The sequence below is a fragment of the Patella vulgata genome, chromosome 8 (genome assembly GCF_932274485.2).
Source record: "Patella vulgata chromosome 8, xgPatVulg1.2, whole genome shotgun sequence".
Taxonomy (NCBI): domain Eukaryota; kingdom Metazoa; phylum Mollusca; class Gastropoda; family Patellidae; genus Patella; species Patella vulgata.
The window spans coordinates 8,676,324-8,698,340 of NC_065886.2; the positions used below are offsets into that span (position 1 = coordinate 8,676,324).

Genomic DNA, 22,017 nt, shown 5'->3' on the forward strand with positions numbered 1-22,017 from the left:
GTAAAGGGAAATAACTCTCGTGATATATTTCAGGTTGACACACAAAATAAAATAAAAAGATCGTGGAAAAGTGCAATAAAATAATTTAAGTCGGGGGTGGTTTTAGTTAGTCGGTCGCGTTAGGCGAAACAAAGATATTTTTAAGGTCAGCCTTAGGGTAAGAAATTAGGCCAGGCCTTTTTACAACGCGAGAAGTGGTCGTTTTAGAACACCAGGCATAATTCACGATTTCCGTATAAATTGTGGGCTATTTAAATACAAAATCTGCAAAGACTGCGGTTCACATTTAACCAAGTGGCTGGCATTGCTATGGGTACCGGTTATGCTTCTTATATCACCAATGTAGTTTTACCTGAAGTTATCCAAGGAATGGAAATTTATTTATTCAAGACAATCATTATCAATTAATCAACACGGGTTCATTTTTGACAAATTATTATTAGCTCTAACTTATGGGGCGCCGTTTGTAAATTAATTATTTAGCTTTTTATATAGCAAAAAAACCACTAGATTTAATTTATATATACAGTTAAATCTCGACTTTTGTGCAAATTTTTCACTTTTAATATTTAAACTAAAAATACAACAAAAACTCAATATTTAACATAATATATATAAATATTTCTTGATTTGTCTCTATTTTCATATTTAACATTTAGCATTGAATATTAAGACCAAAACAAGAGATTTGATGATATATAAATATTTAGCTAAATATTTAGTGAAATGTTTAAACATTTAGCTAAATATATATTTAGTGAAATGTTAAAATATTTAGTTAAACATTTATATATTTAGTTAAACATTTATATATTTAGCTAAATAAAATATATTTAGCTAAATAATATATATTTAGCAAAATATTTATATATTTAACTAAATAATTATATATTTAGCTAAATAATTATATATTTAGCTAAACATATAGTTAAATTTACAAAGAGCAACCGTACCACGCCGTTTGTAAAATAATTATTGTTCGTGGTCAGCTTCCATTTCTAATTGCTAGTAGGCCGATTGTGCCAAGGCTCACGTGTCGGGTACACGTCATCATTTTTTGTGTCGCTTACGATAATAGAAGTATTGGCGGGACCACAAATATATATTTAGTTAAATATTTATACATTTAGCTAAACATATATATTTAGCATGATATTTATATATTGAGTTAACTGTTTATATATTTAACTAAATATATTTAGTTAAATGTTTATATATTTAGTTAAATGTTTATATATTTAGTTAAATGTTTATATATTTAGTTAAATGTTTATATATTTAACTAAATATATTTATTTAGCTAAATGTTTATATATTTAGCTAAATGTTTATATATTTAGCTAAATGTTTATATATTTAGCTAAATGTTTATATATTTAGCTAAATATTTAACTTTAGATTTTTCAGTGATTTAGTATTTAGCATTTATACCTACAAAAAACAGCACCTTTAGCTATATATTTAACTAAGGATGTGAAATCAAGATATAACATTTAAAGTTTTTCATAGACCAAAAACTCGACTTTTAGCTACAATATTTTTTGATATTTACATATATGCCATTTTTGTTCTAATATTTATCTAAATATATATATTCGGAGTTAAATCTAATGTTTTTTGCTATAAAAAAAATTAAATAATTATTTTACAAACGGCGCCCCATACTAACTAGTCTAAATATATTATGTCCGTATTGAATATGCGTTTTATTTTTATTTTGACTTTGTGTTATGTTCCTTTGAGACTCGTCTTTGGGATCGAATTATACATATAATCCAGCTCCTCCCGTTTAAAATTATATTTCGTAAGGTGATAATCAGTTTTGTCCCTGTAAATAAATACGAAACCGTGGTAGTAGATGGAAGAAGGCTGGCTCTCGTCGATTGGTCGGAGTTACTTCCCTTGAATGGGTTGTAAATTTTGATGAAATTTATTTTGAGCAAACTGTGGATTAAGATCAATATTGCACATATTAGATTTAAAAGGGTGGAAACATATTGTTTTATACAGATGAACGTAATACATCTGCAACCAGATTATTGAAGAAATCACAGGTTTGTTTTGCGAACGGTCGCTGCCAGCGGAGTCAATTATATGCGCCCTTGTTGATGCCTATCACTTTATGTTTGAGAATCGGTGACTTCAGACCTCAGACATCTGTACCTATAACGTTCATTTAGACTTAAACATATATTATGGAAGAGCTAAATCTTCCTATTTCAGGTCTTTCTTTAGGACAGAAAAGTTATCTAAATTATTAATTAGACATTAATTAACTTATCCAGACCATAATCAACTCTACTCTAGATGGCAGTGCTAGCCTGCGATCTTTAGTGGATTGTAAGCCGATTTACTGCATAACTTTCCTTCTCGATTAAACGATTAAATGGATAATCGAGACTAGGCTGTTTTTCGTACTGACTTTAGTAATGATGACCGAGGCTTATTTGAATTTCAGTCGCTTAGTTCTCGGTTCATAGTGGATCAATTTGAATGAAATTTTCACCAAATCGCCTTTACATGTACATTATCTAGTTTTTAACTATTATAGTGAGAACTGCCAACTCGTTACCGAATCTCCCATAATGTATCTTTAAAATAATAAATTTAATTGTATGGTATTGATTTTGAGAAGATCTATAGATTCGGTGTCAAAAGCATCAATTTATCAAAAATTTATTAGCTGACCTACTTCTAGGACGTGCAGATCTTGTGTCAGAGGAGAGTGTAGTCTAGTTGTGTATTTCTTATTGCGTGGTTTCGATCCAACATTTATACGTGACAAAGAGTAGAACCACCGACAGCTGCCTAACCTTCTGGGTTTTCTCAGGGTCCTAAAGATTCCTATGCAGTAGGCACAAGTGAATTATTGAAATGAAATTGTATCATATCACAATCACAGTAACATACATGTATAGTCTGTGGGTGTCATTTAATTTTGCGTATTTAGTCTCTTTCACATTCATTCAATATCAAATCTTTTTTTGAAAATTCATAAAAATCCTTTAATTTTTACCAGTGGTCATTTTAATGCTGACTCTTTAATTTTGATTATGAGTGTCCAATTTACAAGTGTTTAATTTCATGATGCACTGCTCAAAAATAAAAAAAATAAACAACCCAATTAATTGGGACGTTTTATTTTGAGGTCCCGTGTACACATAACCGTTGACAGTTGCAATTCGAAGTAATAGCAGGCTATAGCAAGGCTCTCCGGGCAAAACTTCCTTCATAGCAAATGGTCTTACGTGTGCACTTTAAATCATAAGGTCTGTGAAGTGGTGTAGTTTTGATTCCTAGCTTGTACGTGACATGGAGTAGGGCTGTCTTTCAAACTTTGAGTTTGCTCCAGGTCTTCAAAATTCCTCCTGCTTCTAATGACTCCTATGTTCAAGGGAATTACTGACATAGAATTGTACCATCAGGGTTCCCCCGGTCCTTGAAAATCCTTGAATATCCTTAAATTTAAAATTTCATTATCAAGGTCTTGACTATCCTTGAATTTCGCGGAAATAGGAAAATATCCTTGAATTTCAGTTGAGATCCTTAATTTTGTTTCAAATGTCTTCAATTCCTTTTAAATATGAGATTATAACGATAGTTAGTAATGTTTTGGTTATTTTTAAGATGAAAAATTGTAACTTAGGCTAAAATATGTCCTTGAAAATCCTTGAATTTGACGTATATTTATCCTTGAATATCCTTGAAAAAATGTTTGACGAAGCCGCGGGAACCCTGACCATATATAAGTTACGAAATAATCTAGTGTATGTTGAGTCAACGTTAAGCCCCATTTCTCTTTTTAAGTTACTCTCTGTTTTTGTATTCTAGCAAGATGGAGAACATGCAGTTTCAAGAGAGTGGAATGATTGTTCCGGAAGGCAACAACCAAATGATGAGTTATGATTCCTACAATTATAAAAAATATCCTGATTTCTCTAAATTACATCATATTAAATCTTCCCAATCACAGAGTTCAGCCCACTACAAAATATCACACATGGGACTTAATAACATCATAGAAATCTGTGAAAATCATGTCATAGGTCAAACAAATTCTGTTCAAGAAATTGTCACACTCTGTTCAAAGATTTCTGGCTATGAATATTACTGTAATCAGATCGTGGCTTTTTGTAATCAGATTTTTTCTGAGACGCTAAACAGTAGCCACACCATAATTAGTCTGTGTAAATCCGTTTCACAAATAGATTCTTCTTCAGCTTCAACGTTGACAGATCCTGTGTATTCTAGTAGTAATAGTGGTCATAGTGCCGATACCTATAACAATAGTCAAATCATCTACGACGAACCAAGCACAAGCAGTCAAATTCAAACTACAGAAGACAAGGAGATATTCATAGGAAACATAGATTTAAAAACTGGTAAAACAAACATTAAAAAGAAGAGTCCGGTTTTAGATGAGAGTAAAACCGTTTCGACAGAGGTAAAGGAGGAAGACAGTCCCGTTCCCGTTCCTGATCCTGATCCAGTTGATCTGGAGAGTGATCTAGAGTTCCCGGATGATGACCTGAATGATCCGGATTTTGAAGAGGAACCCGTAAAGAAGCCACCGCTTGTAAAATTATCAATCTTCAAATGTCGCACATGTTCAAAGACATTTAAAACAGATAAAAAACTTGAAAAACACAAACAGTCACATGATAAGAAAAACAAAATTTGTCATTATTGTAGTCAGCAGTTTAAAGATTGTAAAACTCTTAAAGAACATCTGGCAACTCATGACTCTAAAAACCTCACTTGTGAAATTTGTGGAAAGACGTTAAAAAATAGTTACAGCTTAAAAAATCATGTGTTAACACACGGTGATAACAAACCGTTTGCATGTCCGCAGTGTGATTTTAAAGGTATTAATAAAGCGCGGTTGTCCCTTCACATGGTCATCCATTCTAACGAAAAGAAGTTCCAGTGCGATAAATGTGGTAATCAGTTCGCCCGTAAGAGTGATCTAAGAAGTCATATGCTGCAACATGTAACAGTCAAAGCTTTTCCGTGTGAATTATGTGAGTATCGAGGTCTGAGTCAGAAACATTTGGATAAACACATGGTGCGTCACTCGGATGAGAAGAACTATCAGTGCGACGAATGTGGTAAACGTTTTCCTCGTCCGGCATCATTGAGAAACCATCTTCGATCTCATGCTGGTATTAAATCGTATCATTGCGACCAGTGTCCGAAAACGTTTACACTTAGTCGTCATTTAGCTCGTCATAGAAAAGTTCATAAAGAGGACATGCCTTACGCGTGTGAAGTTTGTGGGAAACGATCGCGACAAGCATATAATATAACTGTTCACATGAGAACGCATAACGGACATAAACCATTCTCTTGTGAAATATGCGGCAAAAAATTTGCACATAATGTATCATTAAGACAGCACAGGAATTTGTGTGCGAATAAGATTGAAAATACTTCAAGGGTTGTTAGTGATTTTTTAAACATGAATTATTAAAGAAGAGATGCATTTATACTGAGTATTAGCCATTAGGTACAGCAACAAACGTTGACACTGGTGTTAAAGAAAGTATGGGAGGTAGGCTCCATTTATACTGAGTATTAGCCATTAGGTACAGCAACAAATGTTGACACTGGTGTTAAAGAAAGTATGGGAGGTAGGCTCCATTTATACTGAGTATTAGCCATTAGGTACAGCAACAAACATTGACACTGTGTTAAAGAAAGTATGGGAGGTAGGCTCCATTTATACTGAGTATTAGCCATTAGGTACAGCAACAAACGTTGACACTGGTGTTAAAGAAAGTATGGGAGGTAGGCTCCATTTATACTGAGTATTAGCCATTAGGTACAGCAACAAACGTTGACACTGGTTTTAAAGAAAGTATGGGAAGTAGGCTCCATTTATACTGAGTATTAGCCATTAGGTACAGCAACAAACATTGACACTGGTGTTAAAGAAAGTATGGGAAGTAGGCACCATTTGTGATATTTGTAGAAATATAAAACCTACGCATGTCGGTGTGTTCATAAAGGGGCAATGGAAACTGTAAATCTTTATTTGGAAATGTCATTGCTGTAAACACAAAATATATGGCACAGAATAAGCTTGAGCTCTGTGTAAATTCTAGGACTGCAACGATATACCGTGAGATAGTATACTGCGATATACATGCCACGGTTCGGTTTACAGTACTTAAAGTTTCGTATCATGGTTCGATAAAACGGTACAGATTTTTTTAACCGTCCATATTCTTCAGATACTCAACTATCATGCAGAGTTATGTCCCCCTGTAGTTCATGTAACAAAAGGAAGGATGGCTTCCGGCAATGAAACATTTGCCTCAAGCGAACCACAAATCACGAATATGGGAACATTTTGTATTAAAAACGCTAGATGGAAAAGCTGTGGCTACTTAAGTGGAATGTCGGCATTAAATATCAAGTACTTGTTTTCATTTTTTAAGTTAACTTAAATCACGGATATGGGAACATTTTGTATTAAAAACGCTAGATGGAAAAGCTGTGGCTAATTAAGTGGAATGTCGGCATTAAATATCAAGTACTTGTTTTCATTTTTAAGTAAACTTGGAAAGAAAAGGTCTGTGATGCATATCGTATCGTGAGGTCAATACCATGATACGTATCATGAGGTCCATACCGTGATACGTATCGTGAGGTCCATGCTGTGATACGTATCATGAGGTCCATACCATGATACATATCGTGAGGTCCATGCCGTGATGCGTATCGTGATTCGTGAGGTGCATATAGTGATACGTATCGTGAGGTCCATACCATGATACGTAACATGATTTCCATATCGTGATACGTATTGTGAGATCCATATCGTGATACATATCATATCGTGAGGTCCATACCGTGATACATGCAAATATTGTATCATGAATTTGGCGTATCGTAGCAGCCCTAGTAAATGCAGCAAATTTTATTGAAATTATAAATTATAGTATATGTGTAGTTTAAACTTAACACTAGAAGTGAGTTAACAGTATAACTCATATATACATCACCCATTATCTTACAATCAGCACATTCAAAAGTTTTTGTTAAAAGCATAATGAATTATTATTTAAACATTTATTAACATGACAAGCTTATGATCAAGCATCCTGATCATCGGATGGCTTTGATTAATTCAGTAGATTAAAACACAATCATCGCCATTTAATTAATTTATAAATGGATAATCAAGACTTTATTGTAGTGACAATACTTGACAATTGAGACTATTTTGTGAAAACTTCAAGCACTCATACCGGTAACTTTGCTAATAACTGCCAGCTCTTTATATCTTACAGAATGCATCTCTAAAAATTGTCAATGAATTATTGTTTGACACAAGGTACTATTTTATGGATACACAATTAATGAGTTTAATACTAAGCGATGTGGGGATCACGGTGGCTACGTGGGTAAGGCGCTGGCTCGCTAGCCTGGAGGTCGGGTGTTCGATCCCTGCATTGGCCGAGAAAGTTCATCCCGATTTTCCGGCGTGGTTCTCCCTTGTCAGTGATGCAGGACGGAGGGGCTGACAAGGACAGCTGTCTAGTCGTTCGGATGGGACGAAAAACCGAGGTCCCGTGTACTCATTGGCGTGCACGTAAAAGATCCCTTGACAGTTGGAATTCGATATAAGAGTAGGCCGTAGTGCCGCTGTCCGGGCAAAATTTCCCTCATAGCACACTGTATGGCGTATGCCCGTCTTCATTAGCCCAGTTCGGAGCAAAACAGTAGGACGTTAAACCCCATTTCATTTCATTTCATTTCACTAAGCGATGTTTCGACGAGGATACTCTCGGATGCTCTCGTCTTTATTAAGCAAATGATACAGATATGTGAATAGTAGGCCTATATATACAGAATATGTAACAAAGATAAGAATCAAATACAATTAAATCTTAACACCTAATTGTATTTGATTCTTATCTTTGTTACATATTCTGTATATATTTGCCTACTATTCACATACCTGTATCATTTGCTTGATAAAGAGGAGCGTATGTTCGTCAAAATGTCTCTTAGTATTAAACTCAGTGACTGTGTATCCATAAAATTGTACCTTGTGTTAATATGTTCAATTACTAAATGCCAATCAAAGAAGAATTATTGTTTGATGATTATTGAAGCTGGTATATAATTTTGTTTAGAAAACTGTAATTGTATGTACATGTACATGTATTATTTTTTGGAAATAGTTAGGTGTACTTGAAGTGGTTGTGTCAGGTAGTAGTACATCTAGGGTATTTCTTACCAAAATTCCAATTAAATTATGTTTAAGAATGCAGACTTCTCATTGGTTGAGAGTTGAAATCCTGGTACAAATTTGATCATATAGCCAATGAAAAGGCTTCATACTTAAAGTTTGTGAACAAAGTACCAGTTTGTGTTTGTATTACTGTTTGTATATGTACATGTATTTGTTTCTTCATCCCTGAAGCAGTTAGTATTTTTACTGGATAAAACAATGTTTTTTGATATTGTATTCTATTTATTATTGTATATTACTTTGAAATGTGATTGTATATTATTGTCACCCTCGTCTGTCATCCACAATTGGTTTTGGAACCCCTAGAGACTTACTTTAATATTCGATTGACTTTAGTTTACCGGGGTATATACAGAGTTTAAGATCATGTGACAAGGAAGCCTATTGATTGTCAACAATTTCCTATAATAACTGTGAGAGTTATGCCCCTTGATCACTTTGAAAAACCTTGTGGATTCCCTAGAGACGAAAGTTATCATCCGATTGACTTGAAATTTAACACAGTGTTTAAGATCATGAGGTGGAGAAACCTATTGATTTTCAATGATTTCCAATAAATTCAAATGATATTATTACTTAATGGGTTGTTACCCTTAATTAGTGTCTTGTTAATGCTTTCATAAGCCCTGTTTACACTTCACTTCAGTCGGCCAGATTGGCACCGTACCAGGCGCGACGTGCTTACGTTTGACCCGTTTACACTACAAAGAAGCGAAGCATGCCGTACCTGGTACGCTTAAAATTTGTAATGTATACAGGGTTATAAAAGTTGATGACAACCCTTGTAGACTGCTTGGACGACTTGGCTACTATTGGCATATGCTCGTTGCCTGGCATCCTATCTATTAATAATTTACGAAATCGCCAATATATAGTCAATAATATCAGAATCAAACGTAGATAAGGTATATGGATTAAATTTATAGATAGAAATGAAATGAAATGAAATGGGGTTTAACGTCCTACTGTTCTGCTCCTAAACTGGGCTAATGAAGACGGGCATACACCATACAGTGTGCTATGAGGGAAATTTTGCCCGGGCAGCGGCACTATCGCCTACTCTTATATCGAATTCCAACTGCCAAGGGATCTTTTACGTGCATTCCAATGTATACACGGGACCTCGGTTTTTCGTCTCATCCGTCCTGCATCACTGACAAGGGGGAACCACGCCGGATTTATAGATAAGAGTATTTAGATTGAATGTTAAATTGGAATAATAACAACCATATGTAACACACCCAGGGGTCAAATTTCCATGTCAATTACAACAGAAAAGGAGTTATATCCATATATATACATTATCTTGTGTTTTATTGTTGTGAATAAGTAATCATACTTCTAGTTGTTAACGAAGGCATTGAATCCAGGCCCTGAGTTAACAAAGCATTCTCAGACTTAAGTCAAGAATTTACTCAAAATTGCTCACCTTATTGTAACCAAAATATAGCCCATTATAAAACTGTTGTTGTTTTAATGTATCAAATAAGAAACTATGTGCAAAGTTTTGTGTTTCTGGATCAAAGATATTTCTTATGAACAGTGATTGAAAGTTGAGTAAATTTTCAACTTAAGTCTGAGAATGCTTTGTGAACTTGGGGCCAGGGCTATATTCAATATAAGGCCATATAATAAAAATATTATGGTTCTCAGACACTCTTGCGTCATTTAAAAAGAGACACATGACCTGTTTTTGTTTAAAGAAATAGAAATTAAAAACGGTCTGATTAATTATTACCGTTTTCTGGCGATGTTCCCTTTTGTCAGTGGTGCAGGACGGAGGAGGGCCTGACAAGGACAGCTGTGTAGTCGTTCCGATGGGATAAAAAACTGTGGTCCCGTGTGCACATTGGTATGCATGTTAAAGATCTTTCGGTAGTTGGAATTTGATATAAGAGTAGGCCATAGTGCTGCTGTCCCGGGCAAAATTTCCCTCGTAGCACACTATGGCGTATGTCTGTCTTCATTAGACCAGTCTGAGCAGAACAGTAGGACGTTAACCCCATTTCATTTTATTTCATTATTTACTGCTCGTAATTGTCTTCTCCTGGATACAGGGAGTAGCTCTTTTTAAAAAAATTAAAATCAATCGAGAAATGTACCGTAGGCTCAATGTTGTTCCATGTAATGAGATATTTATGAGAAGTCATTTATTTAGTCGAGTAGTGATCCTTTGACAAAATAAAAACAATAACCTCCCCCCCCCCCCCCCCACACACACAGCATATTTTTAGGAAGGACTGTCTAACAATCACATTTATTTTCTTGTTGAATGTTCTACTGCTTTTGTAAAAAACATGTTTAATATTGAATAATAAATGGGTTTTTTTTATATCTTGACAATATAATATAATGTATTTCATCTATAATTTATATACATTAATACTTTTGTAGTTTGTTAAAATGATATTTATATGAAACTTAATTGTAAATAGACTCTTTATGGTTTTAATTTATCTCATTTTGTTGGCAGTAATATGTTAATATTTTTAAATATTCTTTTATACGTAATATATTATTTATATCTAATATTTTACATACATGTAGTGTAGTGTATCGGTTAGTGAGTAATTGAAATATATAGGCCTATACAGTATATGTATGGTTTAATGATCGAGAGCGAGACATTAAGTAATATATTGATACTGCACAAGGCATTAGCCGAGTGTTGTTTCAATATATTACGAAATGTCTTAAGCTCGAGACCATTAAACAACTTAAAATACAGACACTATCCCGCACGTGCTTTTCAATGAAATACATCACGTGAGTCCAATATTTCATCTAGTATAGATAATGTATGATTGGCAAGTTGCCCGTACATTATTGGAAATAATGGTACTCCAACATCAAAAGATGACGTCACATATGTATATGAAAGCATTTTCATAATCTCTTTTTCACAATTTCTGAAATTATTAGGTATTGTTATATTCTGACTTTGAACCGCATTTTATCAGTGTAAAGTTTTTGTGAGTTATAGGATTGTTGTTGGAAACCACAAAAATGTACATGCCTGTATCTATAGGGGAAGGCTAGGTGGCGTGCAGATCAAAATAAAAGTACCGGTAGACAGTAGTGTCGCTGTTTGGAGCAAATGTCCCTCACTGTACGGTGTATGCCTGTCTTCCTGTCTTCATTAGCCTAGTCACTAGCAGTGTAGAAAAGTAGGATGTTAAAACCCATTTCATTTCAGTTTAGTTAGCCTGTATAGTTTTGATTTTCAGTAAAGAATTTGCAATAAAAAGAAAGATCAATCCCTGAAGTGATGGTAATGGACCATGTAGTCTAGAAATGTGTGGTATGTTCTAGAATGTTTCCTCATAGCATCCATAGTAACACATTTTTATCCAACCTCGTGGGTTTTCTCCGGGTCCTCCGGTTTCCTCCCACTGCTAAAGACCCCTACGCGCAAGCGAATTATTGAAATAAAATTAAAACCATATGTTAGTCCCGAAATGACCTAGTTTGTTTCGAGTGGACGTTAAACCCCATTTCTCTCTCTCTCTCTAACACATTTTTATACGCCCACATTAAAATGTGGTCGTATATTGTTGTCGCACCCGTCCGTCCCTTCTACTGTTCTGCTCCGATTGGGCTAATGGAGACAGGCACACATCATACAGTGTGATCTGAGGGAAATTTTGCCCAGACAGCGGCACTACAGCCCACTCTTATATCGAATTCCAACTGTCAAGGGATCTTTTATGCGCACGCCAATGTGTACACAGGACCTTGTTTTTTGGTCTTATCCGAACAACTATACATTGTTCCTTGCCAGTCCTGCTGTCCTGCACTCAAGACAAGGGGTAACCACCCTGGATAATCCGCCAGTTTAGCAATTCAACATCTTACTCACTGAGCGCCCCTTTTCCAATAGGGAACCCACAAAAACAACTCTCTTCTATATACCGGTATTTATATTAAATTAAATGTTAATGTATAGATATTTAATTAATATAACTTTTTAATTAAACTTTATATTTATAGATATATATATAGTTACCCAGTATTGGCTATGTGTGACTTTTGTTAGAAATATGTTTCTTTTAAAACTTTGTTATAGCTGTTATTGGTATTATTATTATTATGTGTAAATATATATATATAGCTGCTCAAATCAATGTGTGATTTAATAAAAATAGAATATCCTAATCTCTATTTGTTCACAATGTTTGTGGTATTGATAGGGGGGTGGGGGAGGGGGGTCGCCGAATGGTCAACGTATGCATGTTGGATCATAAGGTCTGTCATTGAATTAATTGGCGTCTGGCGTGGTTTTGATTCCTCACTTATCCGTGACAAGGAGTAGGGTCGCCTGTCTAACCTTGTGTGTTTTCTCCGGATCCTCCTGTTTCCTCCCACTGCTAAAGACCACCACGAACAAGCGAATTATTGAAATACCAGTGGTTTCCAGGCAAGATACACCCACATTTTGTAGGAGATGGATAGAGAACAAGCTAAAAACAAAAGCGATTTTGCGTACAATCAGGGGCCATAATCCAGAAAGTTATGGTCTGAAATGCGCAAATATCGAAAGGAACTGAGATCTTTGGGATATAAAGGCATATTTTAAGTTTTATCAAAATCAGATAAAAATTGTAACCTACAACCTTTGTATTGCATACTTTTACACAATTTGCGTACAAAGAGCGGTAATTTTGTCGGGCAGTTTTGTTCCGATTTTCCCGAAATTCAAATTCAACCTTCAGTTTCCTCCAACTGCTAAAGATCCCTACGGGCAAGCAAATTATTGAAATAAAATTGAACCATATGTTAGTCCCAAATTGACCTAGTTTGTGTCAGTGGACATCATTAAACTTCATTTCTCTCTCTCTCTCTCTTGGTCATGAGAGAGGGTGGACGGAGTGGGAGAAGCTTCACATTATTTGACAAGCTCGTAGCATGGAAAGCTTGCCAATCAAATCAATTATAGAAGGTTCTAATCAGGATTTGATTTCTACTGTTATGACCCGGTTTAAGAAAGCTGATCAAGAAAGACTGATTGACAAATATTGTGAATAAATGGCAGGTGAGTCTATAGCTCTATACCCAGTAGGCTACTCTATGCCTATGCTATTTTCAATTGATACTCTGCTACTTGTGAGAAGGTAAAAAGATAAATGGCATTCCTCATGGATAATGATTATAACCCCCCCCCCCCCCCCCCCCCCCGCCAACCAAGATAATGAAACGAAATGACCTTAGGTTTAACATCCCTTTTTTCTGCACCTACCGGATTAATGTGCTACTAGGGATATTTTGCCATAACAGCAATTAAAATCAAACTGTTAACACTGGCCCTTGTTTTTTTTTTTGTCCCATCTGAATGACTAAACACTTTCCTTGCCAGGCCCTCTGTCTTCCACTGCTAATAAATCCAGATGAATTTTCTTGATAAACACTGGGATAGAACATGGGACATCCACATTAGCATACCAGCATCAAACTCACTGAGCCAGCGTGGCTCCCAATTTGTCAGGAGAGAGAGAGGGAGAAATGGGGTTTAACCTCCACTCGACACAAACTAGGTCATTTCGGGATTAACATGGTTCAATTTTATTTCCATAATTCACTTGTGCGTAGGGGTTTTTAGCAGTGGAATAACTGGAGGGCCCGAGAGAAAACCCACAGGCGACCCTACTCCTTGTCACGTACAACCGGGAATCGAAACCACGCCAGTTGACTCCATGACCGACTTTATGATACAGCACGTGTGCTAATCATTCAGCCCCCCCACACACACACACACACCCAATTTGTCAGGAATAACGATGGTATACGACCATGAAGACAATGAATATCATTGTTTGCTTTCAGTGAATAAAAAGATTTAAACACAGCAAGAAATCAAATACCTAGTATTGGATTATTTTATTTTAAAATAATACAGGCCGAGTCCAAATTATAGATTTTAAAATCTGATTTTGATTAGAAAATTGGTTTTGGGAAAATTGTTGGTAATACAAAATTCGCCTCCTGAAGAATACATTTGGGTTGCTAGAAGGGCGTGACAGGATTACAAAACGGTCTTCCTTTAAGGAAAAATAAGATGCCCATCTGTTTTGGTTTACGACCGAAGGGAAATACCCAGATAAAGTCGGTCACTGGGTCAATATTACGTCATTTCATGCGGTAGTCTCCGGTATATTGCCATCTATTCGGGACTCTTCCGTTTTCAAAATGAAATGACTTTTGGATTGAATGGAAACAATTTCTATACATAACTATTACCAAAGGTGGCTATTTATCAAAATGCAGACCCCATTATTATATTATATTATGCAGGTGAATACGAAACTATGCAGACAACAAAAATAAACCGAGTTACGTCCCCTGAAGTTATTACATTTTTTTTATTAACCGAATCTACAGAAATAAATCTGTTTATGGAAGCTAACCCAACAAGATAAGGATCGTGACTTAGTACCAGAAGAAAATAAAAACAAGATAGAAAAGGTACCACCAACAGCCCACATGTAGAAGGTAAATTCATGCTTCTTGTTGGTTACATCATTAACTATTTATAATAATTCTAATCAACTCGCTCAAGCTTGAATCGCTACTTGAAATGAATGAGAGAGAGAAATGGGATTTTTAACGTCCACTGGACATAAACTAGGTCATTTCAGGACTAACAATTGGTTCACTTTTATTTCAATAATTCACTTGCGCGTAGGGGTCTTTAGCAGTGGGAGGTACCCGGAGAAAACCCACGAGGTTGGACAGGCGACCCTAGTCCTAATTGTCACGTTAGAATGGAAACCAGACCACTTAGTCTTAACTCAATGACAGATCTTAAGATGCAGAAATGAAATGAAATAGGGTTTAATGTCCTACTGTTCTGCTCCTAACCTGGGCTAATGAAGACGGGCATATACGCCATACAGTGTGCTATGAGGGAAATTTTGCCCGGGCAGCGGCGCTACGGCCTAATCTTATATCGAATTCCAACTGCCATTGGGCCAAGGGATCTTTTACGTGCACGCCAATGTGTACACGGGACCTCGGTTTTTCGTCCCATCCAAACGACTAGACAGCCAAGCCTGGAAATAAGGTACCTGTCACAGACAATGTCAGGCACAGTTTCAGGCTTTGTCAGGCACAAAACCTCTGGTGCCTTTCATTTTGTCCGGCACTGATTTGTCTTTTTTATTGATATTATTAATACATGTCCGGCACTTAGTTGAAAGTGTCAGGTAATATTTCATTTTGTCAGGTACATCTAAAACTGTTATTTCCAGGCATGTAGACAGCTGTCCTTGTCAGGCCCTCCATCCTGCATCACTGACAAGGGGAAACCACGCCGGAAAATCCGAATGAACTTTCTCGGCCAATGCAGGGATCGAACACCCGCGACCTCCAGGCTAGCGAGCCAGCGTCTTATCTACTTAGATGCAACACGCACACGTTAACCATTCGGCCACCCAACCCCCCTCAGCTTCAATGAAGGTGCTCATTATATTAAGTCATTTGTGAACATTTAGAAGTCTGTTTTATTTTATAATTTCTCCATACTGAAGACGAATATAATCCTTGAGTGGCATTTAGTGATTGAGCACATTGAAATATAACCGACCGACGATTTGATGACATTTTGGTCCTGCATAACACCGACAACATTTTGGATTAACATCATTTAAGGCTCAATGTCCTTGACATTTTCGTCCTCGGGTACACAACAATTAAGGTACCCGGTACGTGAATATTGCTAAAAGGAAAAAGAGAGAGAGAGAAATGGGGTTTAACGTCCACTCGACACAAACTAGGTCATTTCGGGACTAACATATGGTTTAATTTTATTTCAATGTTTCGCTTGCGCGTATGGGGTCTTTAGCAGTGGGAGGAAACCGGAGGACCCAGAGAAAACCCACGAGGTTGGACAGGCGACCCTACTCCTTGTCACGTACAACCGGGGATTTGAAACCACGCCAGTCGACTCAATGACAGACTTTATGATACAGCACGCGCACGCTATCCATTCAGCCATCCAACCCCCCGCTAAAAGGAAAAGTTGAAAACAAAAGTCGTATCAGTTTATAATAGCCCCCAAACGATTTTATAAAAATAACATGTAGATAAAATTTACTGTTCATAATTAGGTCAACCGAAACATCATGATACCCAACCAATGGCAGAAAAAGGGACACCAATGAAATATATAAACAATAATTGAACAGCTAGTCATTCTTGTAATCAAAATAATTTGTTTTTCTTTTTTAGTTACCGTACAGAAAATATTTGGGTAATGCCACCTTCCATTCGAAAATTTGAAACATTGTCTATCCTCAAATCAAGTGTGAAAACCTGGCTGTTTAGTGACTATAATTAACCAACGTGAACACTTTCATGCACCTAGAGCATCCCCAAGTGGAATGGATTGATGTACAATATAAATTGTGTTTTTATTATTATTATTATTATAAAATGGAGGATAAATGTTTCGATATCGTCTCACCTTTTCCATCTATCAATCAGGAAATTAGGGGATCGGCTAATACAAAAGCTATATCGCAGGAGTACCAAATGCCAGTAGGCCTTATGAATATTGTGGAAATTTGTGAAAATCATATAATCGGTCAAACCAAATCTGTTCAAGAAATCGTCACCGTTTGTTCGAAAATAACAGGTTATGAATTTTACTGTAATCAGATCGTGGCTTTTTGTAATCAGATTTTTGCGGAAACTTTAAACAGTAGCCACACCATTATCAGTTTGTGTAAATCTTTCAAACAAATAGATTTAACTACAACAAAATCAGTCAATCAAGATACAGCTATAAATGAATCTACTATTCAGACTACAGGAAGTTCTGTGGAACCAAATTTTAATGAAAACAAAGGACTAATCAAGGCGATTGAAAAGACAAAGAAAAAAAATAATTGTGTGTCTAAAAATAATGAAAGTGCATGTAGAAGGAAAGGTAAATCTAATTTACAGTATGATTCAATCCGAATAAAAGTAGATCCTGATGGCCATGGTAACCATAACGATCCTCATAACCTTGATAATCATAGGAACCATGGTAACCTAAACAAAACTGACAAATTTGATGACCTTGGTGATTATAGTAACCCAAACAACACTGATGACCATGGTAACCTAAGCAACACTGACGACCTTGAGGATCATGGTATCATAAGCAACACTGATGACCTTGAAGACCATGGTAACCTAAGCAACACTACTGATGAGCTCAATGACGAGCACAATGACCTGGATGATCCAGAATGGGAAGAAGACTTCGAAGAAAGAAAAAAATCGAGTCACATTTGCTCAGTTTGTTCAAAGATGTTTAAAACCAAAAAGCAACTGCAGAAACACAAACATTCACATGGCGTCGTGAACTGTGCATGTCCCTATTGCTGTCAAGAGTTTAAGAGTAAGTCAGATCTAAAAGAACACATGAAAACCCATGATAGTAAAGATATTGTTTGTGAAATATGTGGCAAAACTCTCAAAACTAAACTTAGTCTAAAAAATCATGTGTTGACCCATGGAAATAATAAACCTTTTGAATGTACATTGTGCGATTTTAAGGGAATAACCAAAGGACGATTAATTCGTCACATGGTCAGTCATTCTCCAGAGAAAAAATTTCAGTGCGATAAATGTGGCAATCGTTATTCTAGAACTGGTGACCTTCGAATTCATATGAAACAGCACAGCGGTGTGAAGGCCTTCCCATGCGAACTGTGTGATTATAAAGGCTACACAAAGAAACATTTAGATCGTCACATGGTTAGGCACTCGACAGAGAAAAAATACCAGTGTGAAGAGTGCGGAAAACGTTTCCCGCGACCAACAGCACTTAAAAACCATCTGCGATCACACGCTGGCATTCGCTCATATACATGTGATAAATGCCCGAAACGTTTCACACACAGCTGTCACTTAGCTCGTCATCTGAAAACACATAAGGATGAAATGCAGTATGCGTGTGAAGTTTGTGGAAAACGATCTCGACAAGCGTATAATATAACGGTACACATGAGAACGCATAACGGACATAAACCATTCTCTTGTGAAATATGCGGCAAAAAATTTGCCCATAATGTATCATTGAGACAACATAAAAGTATTTGTGGGGGTAAAATTGAAAGAGGACCCGTTACTGATTATTTTTGAATGACTCACACAAATGTACAATTGTGAAATCAAGACAAATGCACAATTATCAAATCAAGACAAATGCACTATTGTGAAATCTAATGCACTATTATCAAATTTATACAAATTCGTGCAAAATTAAAAATATATTATAAATATCAAGTAAATTATAATTGTTATTTTATTACAATTACATGTATATGTTGTGTTAGAATATTTATTATTAATTACATTATGTATGTAATATTTTCAAAAATAAATGAGTGTATTCCATGTTCATGTTCGATCCCTGCATTGGCCGAGAAAGTTCATCCAGATTTTCCCATGTGGTTCCCCCTTGTCAGTGATGCAGGACGGAGGGCATGACAAGGATAGCTGTCTAGTCGTTTGGATGGGACGAAAAAACAAGGTCCCGTGTACACATTGGCATGCACGTAAAAGATCCCTTGACAGTTGGAATTCGATCTAAGAGTAGGCCGTAGTGCCGCTGTCCGGGCAAAATTTCCCTCAAAGCACACTGTATGGCGTATGCCTGTCTTCATTAGCCCAGTTCGGAGCAGAACAGTAAGACGTTAAACCCCATTTCATTTCATTTCCATGTTCATGTAGACTCTAACATCATCAGTCTATTGAATTTAGTGGTGGTGGAGTACCTGAGTGACTGAGTAGTCTGTCATAATATAGAGAGAGAAATAGAAACATGGGTTTAACTAGGTCATTTTGAGACTAACATATGGTTTAATTTAGCAGTGGGAGGAAACCGGAGGACCTGGAGAAAACCTACCAGGTTGGACAGGCAACCCTTCTCCTTGTCACCTACAAGTAGGGCATCAAAATCACGGCACTTATAACTCAATGACAGACATTATGATTTTGTTAAAACACTAGACCCCCTCCCCCTGCTTGTTAAAGTCTGAACAGTAAGTAGTCCAGCAGCCCAGAGCATTTTGGTAAACGATTAACCTTGAGTATCGGAAAGTTTACTGAGGATCCTAACATATTCAGATATGAATGTCTGTCGGGGCCTAGTTGCTGCGTATGGCGCATTAAGCCAAAAAGAGGGTGCCCAAAAAATGGGCTGTGTTAATAAAGTCTGCCATTGATGCTTGTTTCACTAGTATGATATCTTGCTTATAGGCTTTCCTGAAATCTCTTGTTTCCTGTCACTACTACTACAGTCGAATTTCTGAAATAAAATATACATGTTAGTCCCAAAATGACCTATGTTTGGCTGTTGACTCTTATAGACTTATACAACCATACATACGAGAATTCAAAGCCATAACTAGCTCAGAGCAGCAAGGGGGCGGGAAGTGTTCCTGGGGGGGGGGGGGAGGCTGTAAAATTGACAGACAATGTATGTCTATGGTCAACAATTTTTTCACTGGGCGGGGGGCAAAATTTTGCATGGGGGGGGGGGGTGAGGCTGCGCCCCCCCCCCAGTTGTGGGCCTGCAAGAATTACTCCATTTAAATGTAAAGATACAATTCCAGGTGAACACTTTACACTGTCTACAGACTACATATAAATAATGAGGGGGGGGGGGTGGATGGACGAATGGTTAGCATGTGCATGCTGTATCATAAGGTCTGTCATTGAGTCAACTGGAATTGGATCGCCTGTCCAACCTCATGGGTTTTCTCCGGATCCTTCAGTTTCATCCCACTGCTAAAGACCCTAATAACATTACAAAATAAACATCGAGGATATTGATTAAAATTAATTACGATATGAATCCATCAAAGGGCTAATAAACAGAGCAGTAATAACATAACAAGATGAACATCAAAAATATTGATTAAGGATTAATTAATTAAGATATGAATCCATCTAAGGGGTAATAAACAGAGAAGTAATAACATTACAAAATAAACATCGAGGATATTGATTAAAAATTAATTAAAATTAATTAAGATATGAATCCTTCTAGGGGCTAATAAACAGAGCAGTAATAACATTACAAAATGAACATCAAAGTTATTAATTAAGGATTAATTAAGATATCATATCTCCTTGGGAGATACATGTATAATCCCTCGTCTCTGTTCAGTTCAGGTTTAAATCTTCTGATTTGAATGGCTTCTTGTTTTTTTTCAGACAACTAGTATCATTGTGTATAGCAGTCGTTGTAAAACTAACTCGGAGAGATTTTGATTTAACAGTTTTTGTGTATTTTTGAAACAGGCTTCGAAGCGTTTTGGTTCTGTTATGCAAGATCATTTTCGACGTTCGACCAACGGTGAATTTAGCAAGTTTACATTTTTATAATTTCTCCAAATTTCAAAATTTAATACCAAGTGACATTGTCCTTGTGATCAGTTTGGTGAAGCCTCATTTATTTTTGAGGATCAATTGATCAGAGATGGCTTCAAGCAAAGGGGTTCAAACTAGTTGTAATAAATTTATTTTAAATGCCATAGATAATTTGAATGCTCGTTTTGAAGAGAAGGGAGATGCTGTTGTATTAAGTAATTTTTGTAAAATATATGATGTAAATAGTAAGATAGATGTAGGATTTGTTGCTAATATTGAAGATTATGTGAATTTGTTGAAACTCGATACTTTTACCTTACCCGAAGAAGTTAATGGCATTTCGAAATTATGTTCAGTGTTCAATTGTCTGACTTAGGCGATGTTACTATTACTGCCATTTTTAAATTTGCCTTAACTAAAGATGATATATTCTCAAGTGTTTGTGATAACAGTAAGCGCTTGCTTACAATTCCTGTGGCAACTGCGGAGTGTGAAAGGGGATTTAGTAGGCAAAATATTATAAAAAAACAAGGGGAATTCGTTGATGTTCGCAAGTCCGTTCGTTTGACATTTTGTTCTCTAGTCGGATAAACTAGTGATCAGGCGACGGACGGTATCTGGTCAGATCTATTTATCTCGACGATCGGTGCCTGACACGATCGGTGGCGCCGCCACTGTGTGCGTATTGGAAAAGTGGTTATTCCTGACAGAATACTGACACTTTACCTCATCGATCAGTGCCTGTTTTTCAAAATGTTCTGGGGGAGGCCCCCTACCCCTAGTTAAAGCTTGTGCCTTTGCCCCCTTAACCTTTGACTTTGCCCCAGCTTTGCCCCTCCAATCACCGACGGCTGGCGCCGCCACTGTGTGCGTATTGGAAAAGTGGTTATTCCTGATTTAGAAAAAAGCTTTCAAAGAATGGGCCTCTGCAAAGCAGAGAAGAATATTGTAAATTGTAATATGTATATTGTATGTATTTATGTAGATAACCAGCGGCTGCCAGGCAGGATACGCCCACATTTTCGAGAGATGGATAGAAAACAAGCTAAAACGAAAGTGATTTTTCCTACAATCAAGGGCCATAATTCAGGAAATTACAATTCGATATGCGCAAATATCGCAAGGAACCGAGATCTTTGGGTTATAAACTTACATTTCAAGTTTCAACAAAATCGGATAAAAATTGTGACCTCTACAGTGTTCACAATCCAAAAACGTGATTTTTCGTACAATCAGGGGCCATAATCCATGAAGTTATGGTCCGATAGATGCCAATATCGAAATGAACCGATATCTTAGGGTGATAAACCTATATTTCAAGTTTCATTGAAATCGGATAAAAATTGTGATCTGTAGACTGTTCACAAACAATTGTGGACGGACGGACGGAT

General features: G+C 36.4%; 3 protein-coding genes across 3 annotated transcripts in view; 2 read left to right on the top strand and 1 right to left on the bottom strand.

Moving 5' to 3' along the window:
- LOC126830957 (zinc finger protein 816) overlaps window positions 1-22,017 on the bottom strand; it is a 402,542-nt gene that overhangs the window by 263,128 nt on the left and 117,397 nt on the right. The window lies entirely within an intron of this gene.
- LOC126830979 (myoneurin) lies at window positions 1,924-7,769 on the top strand. Its single transcript, XM_056102671.1, has 2 exons — window positions 1,924-2,054; window positions 3,832-7,769. Exon 2 carries the CDS (start codon window positions 3,836-3,838, stop codon window positions 5,468-5,470), a length of 1,635 nt encoding a protein of 544 aa, XP_055958646.1. The 5' UTR covers window positions 1,924-2,054; window positions 3,832-3,835; the 3' UTR covers window positions 5,471-7,769.
- LOC126830973 (zinc finger protein draculin) lies at window positions 14,572-18,472 on the top strand. The gene is made up of 2 exons (XM_050561575.2): window positions 14,572-14,749; window positions 16,487-18,472. Exon 2 carries the CDS (start codon window positions 16,613-16,615, stop codon window positions 18,389-18,391), a length of 1,779 nt encoding a protein of 592 aa, XP_050417532.1. The 5' UTR covers window positions 14,572-14,749; window positions 16,487-16,612; the 3' UTR covers window positions 18,392-18,472.

What these genes read in the sequence shown, in the direction of transcription:
- LOC126830979 (XM_056102671.1), top strand. Translation starts at nt 3,836, where the DNA reads ATGGAGAACATGCAGTTTCAAGAGAGTGGAATGATTGTTCCGGAAGGC.
- LOC126830973 (XM_050561575.2), top strand. Translation starts at nt 16,613, where the DNA reads ATGCACCTAGAGCATCCCCAAGTGGAATGGATTGATGTACAATATAAA.